This window comes from Theobroma umbraticum, unplaced genomic scaffold (genome assembly GCF_002168275.2).
Source record: "Theobroma umbraticum cultivar Fairchild unplaced genomic scaffold, ASM216827v3 scaffold_50.0, whole genome shotgun sequence".
In the NCBI taxonomy this organism is placed as follows: Eukaryota; Viridiplantae; Streptophyta; class Magnoliopsida; order Malvales; family Malvaceae; genus Theobroma; species Theobroma umbraticum.
Genome location: NW_018397261.1, coordinates 2,625,352 through 2,644,916, shown reverse-complemented (window position 1 = coordinate 2,644,916; position 19,565 = coordinate 2,625,352). Strand labels below are relative to the sequence as shown.

The 19,565-nt window shown below is 32.4% G+C and overlaps 1 protein-coding gene across 2 annotated transcripts; it reads right to left on the bottom strand.

Annotated features, from left to right (window-relative positions):
• Window positions 1–1,130: 1,130 nt before the first annotated feature.
• Window positions 1,131–18,274, bottom strand: AGL8 (AGAMOUS-like 8). 2 transcript variants are annotated; one of them, XM_021429807.2, is made up of 8 exons: window positions 17,807–18,274; window positions 3,070–3,148; window positions 2,723–2,787; window positions 2,516–2,615; window positions 2,391–2,432; window positions 2,004–2,045; window positions 1,790–1,902; window positions 1,131–1,617 (listed from the first exon to the last, which is right to left on the bottom strand). In XM_021429807.2, the coding sequence occupies exons 1-8, from the start codon at window positions 17,989–17,991 to the stop codon at window positions 1,509–1,511; spliced, it is 735 nt and encodes a 244-aa protein (XP_021285482.1). In that variant the 5' UTR covers window positions 17,992–18,274; the 3' UTR covers window positions 1,131–1,508. The 2 variants fall into 2 exon arrangements, with proteins under 2 accessions (XP_021285482.1, XP_021285483.1); XM_021429808.2 differs by having other exon boundaries at window positions 1,493–1,633.
• Window positions 18,275–19,565: the final 1,291 nt, after the last annotated feature.

Genomic DNA, 19,565 nt, shown 5'->3' with positions numbered 1-19,565 from the left:
TTTGGACATTTTGACATCAAAAAATGAACATATACGCATTTAACCATTCTATCCATCTCAAATTCATTCTCATTGTATAATTTCCATGGAAATTATAAAAAAAACCTTTAATTTAAATTTATTTTATATTAAACTTTTAAAAATTCTTTTATAAAATTTATTTTTTTTGAGAAAATAGTGAATTTCATTACTCAACATAAAAAATTACAATATACATTTATATCCCTTTATATTGTAATTTCCTATAACATGAAGTAGCCTCATTAAAAACCATGAAAAGGAAAAAAGAGTACCCTACTATGTCCTTCTACTCCGTTAGCACACATAACCCATTACAAAGCAAGTCTATCCACCTCCAATGCTCTTGGTACAGTAGCTGGCAGATCAGAAACATCCCTCCATGTAATCCGGTTCACCTCTTGATCATTGACTGACTTTGCCAATCCATGCGCAACCATGTTCGCTTCCCTTCAAGAAAATTCAATGGAGGAGCATCCAAGCTGTCCCATGACCATTACACAATCTTCAATCACATGTTCCACTTCACCGTTATGCTGTCTCATCTTAATCCAATTTATAACCTGCATACAATCAACTTTAATAGTTGAAACTGGAATCGTTGTCTTGGGAGCACGATATGAGAGACCATAACATCGCTGCATCACAATTGTTCTTCAATCCTGCCGAACTCCTCCACCGCCGTTAATGTTCTTCAGACTATTGCTACTCGGTTCGGCCTGATGGCACATACTAAAACCCAACTCAACCACCTCTCTTGGGTCTTTCCTTTCTTGCTTAAAATTCAAAACATTCCTTGCTTTCCCAAGTGCCCACAAAACACTACTCCAACTCCCTTTTACCCATCTGCTGAAGCAAATGCTTAAACCAATCAATAACAGATGAAAAGTGACCAGCAATATCTTTGAAGCCCCATTTAGTTGCAATCCATACAGCTCTAGCGAAAGGTCAATTACAAAAACTTGGAAGCTTGTATAAAATTTATGATCCATAACTTTTTAATGTCAAAAAGGTCATTGAAATATATATATATATACATAAAATAACAGTATAAAATATTCAAAAATAAATAAGATAAATTTGCAATATCCTATAAAACTGAACAAACAAAATACCACCAAAAAAATGTTCTTTTTATGATTTCAGCTTCATTCTAAGACAACCTAACCAATCAAAGTCTGCATAAGCCACATAAGAAATGACTTAATGTAGCAATCAATTAGAACCTTGTCGTCCTTGCTCCTTAGTTGATAACTTTATCTGCAAATTGCAAGTTACGGACGAAAAGTGATGTCATGTATAGGGAATATTAGGTCCAATTGCAATAAGTAGTTACATTTATGTCAGTTTTTCTTTATTGCATATCAACACGGCATTACTTAATTACAACACTGGACTATATAGATACAAGTCACACGAATTGGTCCGTGGCATATATCTATGCATCAAAATTACATACATACTAAAGAAAGGACACTACTTTGTTTTAGTCACTCAAGGTGGCGAATCATCCAAGGTGGCAAGAGCGCATTGGCTCCACGATGTTGTGCTGGATTGCCTTCCCCATCTCTTCCACTGCTCCTTGCTTCATGGGTGCCACTGCAAAATGTGTTAACTGCTCTGCCTTAGTACTGTTAAGACATGGTACCAGGTCAAAAAATGACATCAATCCAAGATGATTTGAAAATAATTGAGGTATCTGGAGAGAGTTATATTTCTTTTTAATCTTTCAGTTTTCCACTAGGAGAGAAAGAGAGAGAGAGAGTGAAACCGGATGTTCGAGGACCGCATTGGCTGTGGCAGAGGAATGGCGGATGTGTCTTGGCAATTGTTTTGCTGCTCCCATTGTGCCTGCTGGGCTACTGCCTTTTCCTTTTCTTTCACCTATGTTTGGATCAAGAAAATTTTAGTACTTATTACAAAAGAAAGAAGCTGCACAGGAGCAGTTTCATAGAATTCACATTTGCGGATATCGAAATTTTCACCTTCTTTGCAAGCATGTTATTCTGCTCTTGCAATGCTTTATCCTACATATGGAACAAGTCAGGCAATCTGTACTCTGTACAATTTCAAACGCTTTTTTCCACATAACAGAACAGCTTTTAATAGTGAGAAATCCTTAGGCGCTCGGAAGTAATAATATGCCAAGAACCAAGATTATTACCCACACAGGATGATACTTCTAAAGCTGCTTTCGACACTTCTTTTTCAAACTCTATATTTATGAGTATCAGATTGATGCAAAAGTAAATTTTAAGGCAACTGAATACTCCACTATGACAATTGCAACTCTACCTCTTTATAGTATAATTAAGATAATGTTCTAGACTTATAGTAGCTAAGTTAACAGAAGCTTATGAGCCAAGGTGTACCTTTTTCTGAAGCTCAGAAATTGATTCAAACATGAGCTGATTCTGTAAGTGAAACATTGCAGGCCAAGTTACATTCTGGGCCTAAGCTGCACAATCAAAAGCATATATTCTTGAAATGATTTTACCTTTCTTGACCGTACGTGTTTAAGGGCAGACTCAAGCTGTTGCTCCAAGTTTTGAAGCTCTCTAAGACTTAAATTGTCAAGTTCTTCTCCCATGAAATGCCTACAAAGATAATTTTTCATTTTTTAAATAAGTCGATCTTTGCCTTTTTCCTTTTTTAAGGTTAAAGACGATCAAATACATTTGAAAACTAGGAATTGATTTAGTACCTTTGGTTTCTTTGTAAAACCTCCATTCTGGCTTTAAGTTTTGCATGTTCTAGAGTCCAGCTTCCCTGTAAAACATATGGAAAGTATCTTTTATTTTTTTTGAGGATACAGAATTAGTAAAACGAAGGCACATGCAATTATTTGCATCTCATAGAATCCCATCCAACAGAAATGGCAGTGGCAATTCTAAGAATTCTTTCACATTGTTATTATTATTTATTTGAAATAGAATAAAATAACTGCCTTTGAAAGCTTGCTGAAGCATGTGAAAGACGGCCGCTAAAAGTAAATGATGCATATTTGACATTTTAGAGTTTGGAAATTTCTCCATAGAATTTGGGGTTTACATTTTGGTCAACTTCATTCGCATCAAGTTGCCTGTCTGCAAAAGAATATCTTTCATACCGTTCAAGGATCCTCTCCATGCTGCACAAGGGATAAAGATGAGAATTGATTGAACTCTCAACCATTAAAGAATGAAAATAAATTAACGAAAGGATAGGAAAAATGCTGCCATATTGTTAATAGGGAATAACAGCACACACTTCTTAGGCTATCTGCTAGTTCCATATAAAACATTTAAGTTTACTGGTTATTTTGAGCTTTCAGGATAGTTGTAACATTTCCTTCACTTTTTTTTTGTTTGCTTAAATTTGCAATCTGATGAGGGAAGAAATGCCACGCTACACCATCAAGATTTTCTTCCAATTAGCTAAAAGGAAGTGCATGCATAAGATAAGACGTTGGGTCATCCTATACAAATTTTATGAAGCTGAAAACACGAACAAAGGATCAGAAGACTACTGTCGCAGTGTAGAAACCATATGTTGGAGAATTTTTCAAAGTAAGAAATTGTAACACATTGGTTGTTATATCAGGAGGTCATAGTGGTAAGTTTCTGTAATGCGAGATTAAATGTTGATGGCTGTTTCTGACATAGCAGTTATTATTGTATAATACCACTTTTTTGTTATTAAATGTGCCCTGCAAGTTGCAACTGTTTAACTATCCGGACTTTCGGAGTGCATGCATAAATTTTTAAGACACGGTCACTTGATGTGAGCCGTCTCGGGATTGTAGAAAGATTACAAATCAATCTCAAACAACTAGTGTTGCTGACTTGGTAGACCTAGATCTATGTTATTCAGACTATGGAGAAAGTCTCAAATATAAATGTGCCTCATGTGTTCAATATTTTCTTAGTTTTTGCCTTAATTTTGGGGGTCAAATTGATGTGTCGAACAATTGTCTAGCACCTATATTTGAGGGAAAGTGACGAGTAAGAGCTGGCGCCGACTTTGATCTAAGGATTGTTAAGGATTTTGCTCTTATATTTTGTTTAGAGTGCTTAAGCGTCCCTGTCTTTACCTTTATACGAAGCCTAAAGGTATCAACTTGTAAATAACATACCTCACTCTTCCAACTATTAGGATGACCTATCATCCCTATCTTGGCGTTAACTACTCTTGCTTTACCACCACTTTAACCCACAGTTCTGCTTCACATAATATGTTACATTCAAAACTGGCCAGTAACACCTCCTCCTCCCCCTTTCTTCTATCTTGCACTTAAAGAACTATGGTGTAGAATGCAAAAGGAGCAAGTTTCAGACTTGAAATCAAAGTAAGTGAGCCCCAAAAGAAAGGAACTCTACCCCCAGGTGTTTTGTTTATTAAGAATTCACTACACCTACAACCGATGCAGATGAGAACTTTATGGTATAGCCTTTGCTTCCATAACAAATTGATAAAAATTGGTAATAAAATCCCTATGGCTTAATCCCTATAGATGAATTAAATAACTAAAAGAAAAGATTAGGACCCAAGCTAAACATATGACTAAGTTTAAGAGATAAGTTCTACTAAAATTGATGTTACTGTACACACTTGCCATACATGTCTTGATAAAAGTTAGTGCATCTTACACATTGTTTTCTGCAGGTGCTTTTATGTTTACTAAGTTAAATAGTACAGTTTCTGGTTTTATGGGTAATGGATTAGTAATGGGTTAGTGGTAGGATTTTTTTTGTTTTGTCAATAATTGGTTAGTGGTAGGATTTGGAGTATTTTTAGGAGATTAATGGTAGTGGGTCATCTCTTTATGTATGTTCTGCATCTGATGTAATTAGTAGAAATTGAATAAAACTAGTTTACTTTTTCTCCAAAGTTCCTCATTATTTCTCTTATTTAAACTTTATATATTTTCCTTTTTTTGTTGTTGTATGGTATCAGAGCTTGGCTAAGGCACCTTTGCGATTCTTTCCTTCTTCTTGTCTATCGAGCTAGTCTTGTTGGAGGAGATTTGAAGTTGTGGAAAGGAAGTTTCTTGCTCTACAATATGGAGTTAGCAAATGGGGGAAACGGTTTAAATACCAAGTATGGTGTCGAAAAGCTTGTAAGCACAAATTATCAATATTGGAGAATGTGCATGGAGGCTTATCTCCAAGACCAAGACTTGTGGGAATTAATTGCTAGTACTGATGCAGAAATTCCTATAGGTACTCTAGAAAATGCTGAACCAAGTACGAAATAGTAGATTAAGTGTGGTAAAGCTCTTTTTGCTTTGAAGGCATCGATAAGCAAAGAGTCATCGATCACGTTCGTGATGCTACTTCACTAAAAGAAGTCTGAGAGACACTTGAAAAGTTATTTTCCAAAACAGAATACAACAAGTTTGCAGTTGTTGAAAAATGAATTGGCAATGCTACAACAAGGAGGTATGTCCATCTTTGAATATTTCTTATGAGTTGAAAGTCTATGTACTGAATTTTCAAAATTAGATGCAGATGAGAAAATCAGTGAAGCAAGATTGCGCCGATGTCTCATTCAAGGATTGAAGGAGTACACACCTTTTGTTATCTCTATTTAAGGATGGGGGAATCAACTTTCAATTGAAGAATTAGAGAATTTGCTTTCTAACTAGGAGGCTTTGACAAAGTAAATGACAAAGAATTTTGATCAAGATGCTGCTCTTTTCTCAAAAGGAAAGCATAACAAGAAGAATACAACATGGAAAGCAAGGATGAAAAATAGAAGCCAAGTGTTGAAAAAGTTACTAGTGGCAGCTCACACAACAATAACCAAATCAAGTGCTATAGATGTGAAAAAATTGGGCACATCAAGAAAAATTGTCGAGTGAAGCTCTCCAAAGCAAATGTGGTAAGTGTAAATGAAGAGGGTGGACAACTCAAATGGGGCCAATGCTTTACTATAAAAGTAGTTGAAGGAAGAAACTATGTTACTGCTAAATCAACCTTTTTCAACTATGAAATAGAGTGGATCATTGACTCTAGTTGCTCCCACCATGCTACTGGCACTGATTTATTATTTTCAGAGCTGTGTCAACATAATGGAAATCGAATAATTGTGACCGTCTATAATTCAACTTATTTGGTAATGAATGAAGGTGTTGCAAAGGTCATCGATGATGCAAGAGCCAGAGGTATCAAGCTGAAGCGATGTTTATCATGTTCCAAGTTTAAAGCAAAATTTAGTGTCAGTTTCATAAATTACTGATTCTAGAAAGTATGTTTTATTTGGTCCAAATAATGTGAAAGTGCTTGATGATGTGAGTAATATAGCAGCTAATGTTCTTTTTGTTGGTGAGAAGAAAGGATCTTTATTTGTTACTTCAGCAGGGAAGGCATATGTAAAGAAGACAAGTCAAACTGACAGTGCTGCAATCTGGGATGCTCAACTTGGCCATGTCGGCTATCCATTGTTGCAGCAAATCTCAACAAAGAAGTTGTTAGCAGGCATACCAATTTTACAAAATATTCATGAAAATTTGATTTGTCAAGGTTGTCAATTCGGCAAATCGCATTGCCTTCTTCTCAAGAAGTCATCAAATCGCAAATTTACAATGTTCGAGCTGGTTCATATAGACCTGATGGGACCAACAAAAACACCAAGTCATAGTGGACAACACTATGTCATGGTATTGGTGGATGTTCGTTCGAGGTACACATGGGTGAAATTTTTCGAAAAGGAGTGATGCATTATTAAAGTTCGTTGAATTCAAAAATGGTGTAGAAAAGGAGTTTGGGATCCAAATTAAATGGTTACGGAGTGACAATGGAGGTGAATTTATGTCTGAGGGTTTTTTCCAACACTGTGATAGTAATGGCATTTTGAGACAATTGACATGTGTAAATACCCCTCAACAGAATGAAGTTGGTGAAAGAAAGCTTGCTTATTTCACCTTTGCAAATTTTTCATGGTTGCATGATAAAAATCTTCCTCAAGAGCTTTAGGCTGAAGCTGTCCAAAGCGCATGCCATGCAATAAATCATTTACCTCTATGGCTAGGTACTGAAACATCTCCTTTTGAGACTATATGATGTAAGGCCAAATGTAAATTACTTTCGGGTGTTTGGTTCAATTTGTTATCTTCATATTCCAAAAACTAATTGAACTAAACTTGACCCGAAAACAAAGAAGTGTATTTTTGTTGGCTATAATTCTTGTAGGAAAGGGTGGAGGTGTATAGATCTAGAAACAATGAAGTGTGTCACGTCTAAAGATATTGTGTTTGATGAAGTTTCATCTTATTATGCACCACCATAAAGTTCAATTCAAGAAGTTCTTGGTGGTGACCAAGGAAATTTGTCGCTAGTTCCTAAAAAAATCGTGCAGGATTCCAACATTGATGAATATCCAGTGCCAAATGTCTCTAATTCAGATGGTGAGCAATAAGCAGTAAAAAGGTCTAGAAGGGAGAAAAAAAGACCAAATTACCTCAAAGACTATGAAGTACATCTAAAATCATTCCGCTATTACTTCATGTCTTTTTAGAAAAGCATCAAATGAAGAAGAACCAGCATGTTATGAGAAGGCCAAAGATCATCTAGAATGGGAAGCAGCTATGCAAGAGGAAATTGAAGCTTTAAACAGAAATCAAACATGGGACTTAGTGCCAAAACCAGAAACTGTGATCTAGTCGTTGGCAAATGGGTTTATCAATTGAAGAAAAATGCAAATGGGACAATCAACAAATACAAAGCTTGCTTAGTCACTTGTGGTTTTTCCCAAAACCATGGTTTGGATTACGAGGGAAGTTTCAGTCGTGTAGCAAAAATAGTGACAGTGAGATCCATTATATCTCTTGCTACCTTTAAAAGATGGAAGCTATGGCAACTTGATGTAAAGAATGAATTTCTTTATGGGGAGTTGGATCGTTAAGTGTTCATGGAGCAGCCACAAGGATTTGTTTCAAAGAAATTTCCTCACCATAGTTGTTGTTGGAAGAAGGCATTGCATGGTTTAAACTATCACCACATGCCTCGTATGGTAACGTTGCTTAGTACTTTATCTTTTGTGGGTTTAAAGTTTCTAATGCAGATTCTAGTTTGTTCATTAAATTGGAATAGAATATGCATTTGTTGGTCTTATTGTAAGTGGATGACATGATAATCACTGGAGATAATGAAGATGAAATTACTTGACTGAAAAATGACTTAGCTGTTCTATTTGAAATGAAAAATCTGTGGGAAGTTGGCTGCTTTCTTAGTCTAGAGGTTGAAAAATTAGATTATCAATTTTTCGTTTCTCAAAGCTTACAATGTTTTGGCATAAGGGAGTCAAAAGAAAAGGCTACTTCAATGGAGCCTGATCTCAAGTTGATGGAAGATGAAGGGTAGCTATTAAAGGAGGCTAGAAACTTTCGACAACTTGTTAGTAGTTTAATTTACTAGAGTGGTGCACCGCTTTGCATGGGTGTCGTTCTTTTATAAAAAAAAAAATTTAAATTACATAATATTATAAATAAAAATAAAAATAGTAAAAAAAAGTAATTTTAAATTTGAAAATTTATAAATAATAGTAATAATTATAAATTAAAGATAATTATTTTAAAATAGCAATATTTTAAAAATATTTTCCCATGTCTTACTAAGCAAACTTTTTTATTTAAATAATTTTTAATTTTTAAAAACATTTGATTTTTTATATCTTAGTATATGTGATTATAATATAATCATATTTTGTTAATTATGCTGATTCTAATAGTGAAATAAAATGAAAATTAAGAAAATTTAATATATTGAAAGTCATTATTCATAAGCTACATAATTTATATGGTAGCCAAATAAAAAAAAAGCTACATAATTTATATAATAAAATTATTAAAATAAAATGAATATTTTTTTTGAAAGTCAAAATAAAATGAATAGTAATTACACATATTAAAATTTTCTTAATTTTAATGATGAAATTTTGTAAATAATCTTGAATTTTAATTTCTACTTTTTTACCTTATGCCTTTATAATTATTTAGAATTAATCCACCTTGTCAAAATAATTTTTGGATCCCTCAATAATTTTAGTAAGTCATTATTTACTTTATTCAATCAATTGTTTTATTTTTTTTTACTTATCAAAAAAATAGTTTCATTTTTTTATTTTTATCCTTTTTTAAAGTAATTTCATAAATTTAATTCATACATAAAAAAAAGAAATTACATAAATAAAATAAATTGACTAAGCCTAAAGCTGAACTGGTTTGGACTTTGATGAATCCTACCCACCTCTTCTTGTTCTTCTTTTTGTATCCATAAAACTACATGGTTTTGGTTTTCTTATAAAATCATAACCTAATCCTAGCAGGCAACCCCTTTCTCTTTTCTTCATTTTTGCTCGTTTCTTTATCTTTTCCCATTGACCCTAGCAACCAACCCATTTCTCTAAACCCTCTCTCCCTTCCTCAACCCTTAGAGCCCTTGCCTTCACCGGCCTAAGCATTTCCGATAACGACTCCCTCTTTCTTTCCCTTTCCTCTTTTCTTCATTTTGCCACCAATTTCCTCTCTTTCTAAAAAACCCTAGCCACCATTCTTCTCAAAGTGCAAGATCTCTTTCACTCTAAAAATTGTATAAATATCTAAAAATCTATCCTATCCGTATCCGTCTCTCTTAAAAAAAAACATATTTTTCTTTCTCTCTCTAATTATCCATTGAATAAGGTAATTTTAATTCAATAGTTCTCATTTAATTTTGAGTTAAATACCTTTATCCTCTTAAGTTTTGATTGAAATTACACGAAGGTTTTTGAAATGAACACTCCATCTTAAAAAAATATTTTTCATAGAACAAATAAGTCCAGTCATTAATTAACTGTTAGTTATTTCATCAACTTGCTAACGTGATAACAATAAAAAAATAATTTTATGCTTGATTAATTTTTATAATTATTATTATATAATAATAATTATTTTTTTATTAATTAAAAAAAAGATCCCTATTTAGGGAGCACCGAAGCTCCCTGGGTGCTCCCCCTTAGGAAGCCCAATGCTCCCTTGGGGAGCCAAAAATCTAGCTCCCCAAAGGGAGCATCAATCGGTGCTCTTTTTTTATTTTTTTCAAAATATAATAGTAACTTTTAAATATTTAAAGAAAGAAAGGGTATTTTTGCTGTTTCATAATTTTTATTAATGATGTTTGCACTCTTGGTGCGAAGTATCCATTTCAAAAATTAATAAATCTCTACATAATTTTGATTAAAATTTAAGAGAATAAGGTATTTTACCCTTTAAGTTTAGTCTTTATGCATTCATGTTTCTTTCTTTTGCAATAAGTGATCTGAAAAACAAATAATTTTTGCTAAATTAAATCTGAAATTGATTTATTTTGTATTTAATGTATTATTTTTGATCTGGGTGTTTTTATTCTTCCAAAAGGTGTTAGATTAAGTTTTAATGGGGGGTGATTTTGAAGGGATTAGCTAGATTCTAGCTTCACATTAGTAGGAGCTGAAGATTCTGTTTTCTTTTTTTTTTTTTTTGAGCGGTTTTTACTTTGCTTCCTTGCCTGTTGATGTTTTCTAGAGTATGACTCAATTGAATCAAAGTCAGACCATGCATTGGTTTTAGTTGGCATAAAAAGAAAATACCACACATGCATCCTCAACAAATCAAAAAATACCAAACATATCCCAGACAAGTGTCATCCAAAGAAAGCCACAACATAGCCAAACTTGGAAGCTCTTTTGGGGCTTCCTTTTAGTATATTATAGATTTAACTATCACAAAACTTGAAATTACTTATTTTGTTAGTGTAATTTTCCAGTTCATGCAGTGTCCAAGGAAACCTCATTTAGATGTAGCAAGAAGAATTTTGCGTTATGTAAAGGGTTCTCTTAATCAGGATCTTATGCAAGGGTTGTGAAAATTTGTTGTTGACTGGTTTTACTGATACAGATTGGGTTAGAGATGCAAATGATCTATGTTCAACTTCAAGTTATTGTTTTAACATTGGTTTAGTAGTAATTCCCTAGTGTAGCAAGAAGCAATCTGCGGCTGCTTTATCTAGCATAGAAGCTGAATATGTGGCTGCAACTATGGCTGCACAAGAGTGCACGTGGTTGAAGAGTTTGATGGGAGACATAATATGCAAAATTGACTATGCTGTGCAAATCAAATGTGACAATGAAAGTGCCATCAAATTTGCATCAAATCCAATTTCTCATGAACAGACAAAACATATTGAAGTTCATCATCACTACATTCAAAAGAAGGTGCTAAATCAAGAAACTGAGTTGAAAAGAGTTTCTACAAATGATCAAGTTGCTGACATATTCATGAAGGCTTAGGAAAACCCAAGTTTGAATGTTTCAGAGTTGTTCTTGAGGCTATTGATCGTAAGCATGCATTAAGGGGGAGTGTTAAAAATTAGTACATCTTACACATTGCTTTTTGCACTTGCTTTTCTGTTGACTAAGTTAAATAGTTTAGTTCTTTTTGCACTTGCTTTTCTGTTGACTAAGTCAAATAGTTTAGTTCCTGGTTTTATGGGTAATGGATTAATAATGGGTTAGTGGTAGGATTTTCTGTTATAACAGTAATAGGTTAGTGGTAGGATTGTTTTTGTAAGTAGTTGGAGGTTTTTTAAGAGATTAATGATAATGGGTCAAGTCTTTATATATGTGCTGCATCTGATGTAATTAGCAGAAGTGGAATAGAACTAGTTTTCTTTTTCTCCAGCGTTCCTTATTGTTTCTCCTATTTAAACTTTATATATTGTCCTTCTCTTTCTTCTTTTTTTATATCTTCCATGATTTAATACACAACTTTCTCCTCCTTTAGATGACTCTTTCCCGTTAGGGTCAAATCTTGGAATCCCGAACTCTACCTTGATGTTTTAATTGTTCAAAAGACTTGTTAGAAAACAATTTAAGTGTAAACAAGTTGATCTTTTAATCAAATGATATCAACGCACTTTGGAGCAATTACAATGTGGAGATCCCACAGAATTGGATTGGTTGGCAAGTTTTTGGACTCCCTGAAAACACATTCTCAAGGTTGACCACTACTGAATGCAAAGTGAGAATGATTTTCATGCTGTGATTGATTCAAGAATAAACCTTCCACCGCCATGGATAGTACATCTTGTTCTTGCCTTTGAACAAAACACACTTGATCCAAGCATGACAATTTGACACTGGACAGTTGCATAATTTGGCTCACTGTGCCTTCTAGATTTAGCAAGCTAATAAACTCCATCTCAACTTGCTCAACACCACTTGTTACATTCAAAACTAGCGACACCACCTAATGTTATGTGAATGAATCTACTAAGGAGATGCATGCATGACAAGCGAGGCATGGCAACATTAATTTTAACAAAACTTATCTCTTTAGCTTTCTAGCTTAACCATTTAGCTTGGATATTGATTTTTTTTATCTTTTCCTTGTTTTAATTCATCTATGAGGATGACATAGTACAAATTTTATCACTTTGTTATAATAACAAGGGCTTTACTTGAAACATATTATTTCCATTTCCCTACCTGCCAATTCACATACTCTGCTTCCCTACCTTCTAGTATACTTGTGCTTCATTTTTCCAGAATCATACTTCTATCCTTCAACTTTCGTACTTTCCCTAGTTCCTTGTTTGTGACAATACCTGGATGCACTATACATGGTCCAGTGCTCTTGCCCCTCATCGATTCTTACTTGCTCAGTACAGCACAACCTCACCTTTCCATGAAAACAATCCTTTCAGTGCTAAATTCTACTTAAGTTTGCCTTGAAACCGATGCTCCACAATGACATCTTACATGCTTAAGGCAACTGAGATATAGCTTCTTGCGTGTGGTTTGTTCAAGGTTTGATTTCTCCAACAAATCAAACAAGTATCGAACAAACAACTAGAAAATTGCGCAAGCTAACAGTAGGCATAAAAATTTCTGTAGAAAATGGTTTTTGTTTATGGAATGCAAAAGCTACTACAAACTTTTTATCAAGTAGCTTGTATGGTCTTATATAAACAAAGAGGATGGTTCTTGACTTCTTTATCAGGTCTCATTGACAACTGTAGATCAAACAAACTACCTAAATCATATCTCGAGATCCGACTAACTAATGCCCATATGAACTTCTTTATGCATGCTAGACACAGATAGCTAACAGGCTCATTAAAGCATAAAACCTTATCTGTCCTTAAGATCCAATTGAAACACTGTCCACATAAATTTAATATAATTTCACAACTAAATTTACTCCCATCTTTCAACCCTAAATCCTTAACATTTCATTTTTATACCAAGTTTGGGGTGAAAGTTTGGATTTCTGGTGGGGCTGATGGTTTGAAGGGCCAGAATGTGCCATCCCCGCAATAACCCTATTTTTTACGCATGCAACTGGAGAGTTATTAAAAGCACATAAATTATTGTTTGTTGGAATTTATTCACCAATCATCAATCACAATTCTTAAAATTAGTAGGTTTGTCACAAGTTTAATTTTTTACTTTTTTCCTAAAAACACTAAGGTATCGTTTGGTATTTTACAATGCAATGTGATTATAGGTAATGTGATTGCAAGTAATGCGATTGCAAGTAATGTAATTGCAGGAAAAATAACATTACAATGTTTGTTATACAAGAAAAATAATAATTAAAATGTAAGGAAGATAACATTACAGTGTTTGGTTTACAAGTACTTTACTGGGAATGTAATGTTAATTTTCAAAATTACCCTTAATTATTAAAATACAAGTTTAATATATTTATATTTTTTATTATTAATTTTTATATAATATCATTTCTTAAATATATTTTTAATGTCATATATTTTATTTTTATTTATTTTTATAATATTTTATATTTTATTTTTAATATATTTATATTTTTATTATTAATTTTTATATAATATCATATCTTAAATATATTTTTAATGTCATATATGTTATTTTCATTTATTATTATAATCTTATATATTTTATTTTCATTTCTTTAATATATTTTTTATATTATATATTTTAATTTAATTTGTTTTACCTATATTATATAAATGTTAATTTTTTATATTTTATTTTATTTTAATTTTTATTCTTATATTATATATTTTATTTTAATTATAACATTATAAAATATTTTTAATAAGGTAATAAAGTTGAAGGGTAAAATTATCTTTAAGAACATTGCAGAGTGCAATGTAATATGATTGCATTGGTTTTGGACTGCAATTACATTACATCCCTTGGCTGTAATGTGATTGCATTGCAATCTTACATTGCAGTGGTCTGTTACAAAACAAACACTGTAATTTAATTGAACACATTGCAGGGAATGTGCCCCACTTCCCTCATACCAAATGCAACCTTAATGTCTAGATTAGCCACGCACGTGAAGGGAGTGAATTTTGAGGGTAAAACTATCAATTATCAGTTGCCACACCATCTAGTTCACATAAGCTTTAAACTTTAAACTCCTACTCACATCAAAATGATTCACTCATACAAAAGTTGATCCTCTTAAATGAATTGATATGTCACAACTTGTCTTTGTTTCTAATTTTAATTTTCAACTAGTTTTGCAAGTGAGAACATTATGAATTTCGTTTCACAAACTATACTTAAATCTTGTCCCCATATAAAAACTATCCTACACCTAACACCCGTTTGAATTAGGGTTCATTATAACATTCACGCCTACTATTATTATTTATGTGCATTACATGAAACCTGAAAACTTAACCTAATGTAAAAGGATATTGTTTTCTCATAACCATTTGAAATCTCCCTCCCTCCCTCCCTCCCTCTCTCTCTCTCTATCTAACAAAATATTACATTAATTTAAATGTTAAGAAGAATGATATGAGTTTAAAAGGTTAAAAATTTCAGTTTATCTTTTATTGAAAATGGTAGAAAAGGAAAACATATGGGTGAAACCGCGAAAAAAAGAGAAGGGATGGAACTTGAATCAAGTGATTGGATTGCCAAATTTTGCAACAGCCCAAATTAAAGAAAACACAGAGATGGAAGAAGCTCATGAGTCTCGAACTTATTAGAAATTAGGGGTTTTGTCAGGGAAATTAGAAATTTCTCAGTTTGTGTTTAGAATAATTGTGGTATTACTAGTTTCACATGCTAGCAAATTACAATTCAGATGGACCGTAGTGCTAGGTAACAAAGAACATTATTCATATAAAGGAAGGAAAAAGTATGGAGCAAAAAGTTGTACTCTTATATTGCACTTTTATGAATTACGAAAACGGATACTAGGTAATAGGTATTCTGAAAGGTTTTTACAGATGTTGAAGTTGATTGTAGAAGTCGGATATATAAGCAGATCTACAGAAAAACTAATCATTTCACAGATGCACTTGCAAAAAGGGGAGTTGATAGACAAAACATGTTTAGTGCATATTGATAATAGGAGTTTTGGTGAGACATGGGCCTTGTTGGTTTTCTGTATGAATGTTTCAGTTGTCATGCGTTTTGTGTTGAGATTGTAATGTAATTTTACTTAGTTTCAATGGGTGTTGGTTGTCCAGGTGTTTTATCTCCAGTTCATAGTATATGAACTCTGATGCTGTATTAGCTTTGACCAAGGCTATAAGTCCCTCAAATCACGTCCTCAACCTTAGCCCAATTTGATATAATTGGTAATATGAAGTTAAATTTATCTTTTTATTATTAGATTTATATATATTTTTAATTCAAATAAATATTAACTTTTTGAAATATTTATGAAGAGAAGAGCATTATCTGCACTTTTCCGCTTTTGCCTAAAAGCTAATCACTTTAGCTAAAACCAAGTCTAAATATTCATCACAATGATTTCTTCCATAGCAGCAACAAGTAAAGGCAAAATAGTCACCAATCATTGTTTTGCCTCAGTGTTATTACTATTTAATCATGCTATCAAAATATACACTCAAAAATAGTTAAATCTACATTGGGTTTTCTTTGAGGTATGTACAAGAAACTCTTGGGCAAGAGCACCCAATTTTGAGTCTTATCCCTCTTAAAGAGGGTCAAGCCTTGATTGTTACTTTTATTATTTGTTTTCTATTTTCTAAATATTTGCTACGAAGTAATAAAAAAGCAATTGATATAAATAAAAATTATGAAATTGATTAAACATGAATACATGGTGTTAAAAAAAAAAACCTAACTCTTAACATTATTGTTTTAAATAAAATAAAATCATATACTTTATTGTTCAGAAAACTTGCTACTTCTGCATCAATATCATTTATTTTTATATCAAACATGCTTTTTGCTTCTTGCTTTTCAAAATAAGAAGGAAAACAATAATAATAAAATGAACAATTCAACAAAAAATAAATAAATAACAAAAGTATCCTCAAGTATGCTTTCTAATTAACTGTAGAAATAGTTTCTTCTTTTAGCATCACTAACCAAGAAATACATTGACTGTTTTTATCTTCTTTGTGACCAGGGTTTTGAACTAAACAGTTATGTCCAACAAGAGGTGATTGCTCACTATAGGCTTGCGCTTGAAAGACCTGAGCTTGCTAGCAAGCCGATAAACTCTAGAGTAGGTACGTGGGAACTCAACATATAAAAATTGGAATCACTGATCATATATGTTCAATTTTGGGATAGGAACCATCAAAGCATATAGTAGGCTTCACTCACACCCTCTCCAACTCACTTGCTACTCCATCCAAACTCTTTTTTGTAATTTTTTTAACCTTTTCCATCATAAGAATGTCATTGGAATAAGTTAGATGCATATGATTTTCACACATTAAAGAGTAACAATGGAACTATTTATTTTCTGAAAAGAAAAACATTATCCATAAGTTATTGACCATAGGTATTTGCCCAAAAGAGAATGAAAGACTACCGTCCCTAACTTCCCCTTCGAATATTATAACCAGTTAATCAATAGCATGCTTCGGTCCAAGTGTCCTAGTCTTATACTATCTCATGTACGGCTCACTGTTACATGAAGCAGCTGTCAAGTTAACCACTTGGCAGCCTTCAGGCCCACCGCTCACCGGGTGGAAGCTAAGACAACTATCATTAGTTTCAATTCTTTCTTGTTAAATGTGCCAATATTTGTCCAACTGTTTGTTTTGCTAAACAAGAAAATTCTCTAGTGTTTAATGGTAAATTGTTCTTTCTGTTCCTTTCAAACATGTTTGTTAATCCATTGTACCCCTTTTCTCTTTTGAAAGTTACTGGACTGTGCTCTACTTGATCCTGTTTTAGTGTAGTTTCCCTGGTTGAATGAGCCATATGACTTGTTTATAAGAGTTTAGCCAATGATTTAGAAAGTGTCAAGAACATTATAGTAGAGTTGACTGGAAATAATTAGTTTATGGGAGTAACTTTTTTTTTCCTTCGGTTTACTATAATTTTTTGAAGCTTTTGCTAAAACAAAGACAAGCCTACACCTGAAGTAGGAGTTCTAAGATTGTACCCTAACATATCCACAACGAGATCTCCTCTGCACGTTTAGTTCTCTCTCCCTCCTTCCCATTTTTGTCTTTCTCGCTACCTCTGTGTTATTTTCAGTGTGCTTTTTTACTGTTTATCTCAAAGATGATCAGACTTCAGTACCAGCTGATCTTTTTTTTTTTTTTGCATTATTTTTCTTCTTTTACGCATGACTCAAGAATAAAGCTAAAATCAAAGCACTTTATGCTGTTATCGGCAATTCAGAAAACAATTTCATTTATCGATCCAACATCAAGCATAGAAGAAGAATAATAAAATAAGAAGAGAAAATTAAGAAAAGATCATGAAATATGAAGACTTTGAGAAGGAAAAGAAATAAGAAAAGAAGATAGAATAAGAAAGGAAGTAGTATTGATTAAATTAAGAAAGACCGTACCAAGCATCTGTTGAGTATTCAAAGAGTTTCCCTTTGGTTGAGAAGACAATCAGAGCAACATCAGCATCACAAAGGACAGAGATCTCATGGGCTTTCTTCAACAAACCGGACCTTCTCTTTGAAAAAGTCACTTGCCTGTTGATCTTGTTCTCTATTCTCTTCAGCTGAACCCTACCCCTCCCCATGATGATATCCTTTCCTTTCTTCCTCGCGAAAGTCCTCCACCAACTCAACTGAAAACAACCCAGAAACGGGAAACTGACAGTGAGTTCAGTTTAGAGAGAGGAGAGAGAGTTTGCCCTCTCTCTTGATCACTTTCTCTGGGTATCTTTAGTCAAAAAAGAAAAAAAAAATGGTTGCCTTATTTTCTCTTTGGCTGCTGGCTAGGCTAAGCTGTTTAACACAAACGTTGGGATGAAATCATAATGGAGGAAGTGGGGGAGGGGAGGTGTCATTTATATCTGTTGATACATATGTACAACATGAGATATATATGGAAAAGACGGAAACCACTTTGGAGACAGAAAAGCAGATTGGATGCAGAAAATGGATGGTTTTGCAAAACAAGGGTGGTTTCGTAAAAACCGTTGTCGAACTCTCATTGGCTCAATCCCTGAAACAGTCGTTATTGTCTGCCCTCTAGGCCTCATGGATTTTACATTTTGTCCGTGCATTTCCAACTATTTTTAATGTACGGAAATTATATTTTTATAATTAATGATCTATTTAATTTAAATATTATTTATTAAAATAATATTTATATTATCATGATATTAATATGATATATTAATAAATATACTAACATTATATCAGTGTAACATCTGTATAAAATATAAGTGAAATTTTAACTAGTTAATTATTAATTATAAAAATTTATTTTATTTAAAATAAAAAAATATTATTTTAATTAAACATAATATAAGAATAAAATTTTATTTAAATTTTTTTAAATGGTTTAAGAGCATTTTTTAGTATCATTTTTTATTTTAATATATTAAAAATTTTCAGGTTAATAATAATTATTGTATTTAATATAAAATTATCATAATAAATAATATTTAATTAACTTAAAAAAGTGCTTTTAAAGACTGTTAGTAAAAGTAAAGCTTTGTTAGCAATTGTTCCAAATACATTTTTAAGATTAATTTGAAATATTATTTGCAATTTCTTTACTAAATATAATAAGTAATAATTAATGTAATAAATTTTCATATAATTAATATAATAATTTAAAAGAGTATGGCTAAAAATTTCGTTAACAAAAGTTTCTTTATTATTTTAATTGTTTCTATTGGTTCTCATACACTTGTGGCTGTTGCCTTGTAGGCCCACGTGGGTATTTTTTTTAAAACCAATCATACGTGATGTGTCACATCGGCCTTCTTCCACCGCTTCTTTTCTTTTTAATTTTCTGGTTTTTTTTTTTGTGGTGTTTTAAGTCAATGTTGGTACTTAATGATATTATTATTAATGTCTGGAATTCAATTGTTTGTCACTCGAGAGGTTTTTTGGAATTTTTAAAACAAGATTAAAATTTAAATTTAATTATGATTAAGAACTTTAAGTTAAGTAGTTTTACATTTTTTAATTTTAATTTAACAAAATAATTAAAGTAATAAAATGACAGAATTATAATTTTTTCTTATTTAAAAAAATCAGATTACTTACTAAATATCCATTTCCTTGTAGTTAAATTAAAAAAAAAAAAGAAGAAAAAGGAAAACAATTTCGCTAAAAAAGATGTGAGAAGAACCAATTA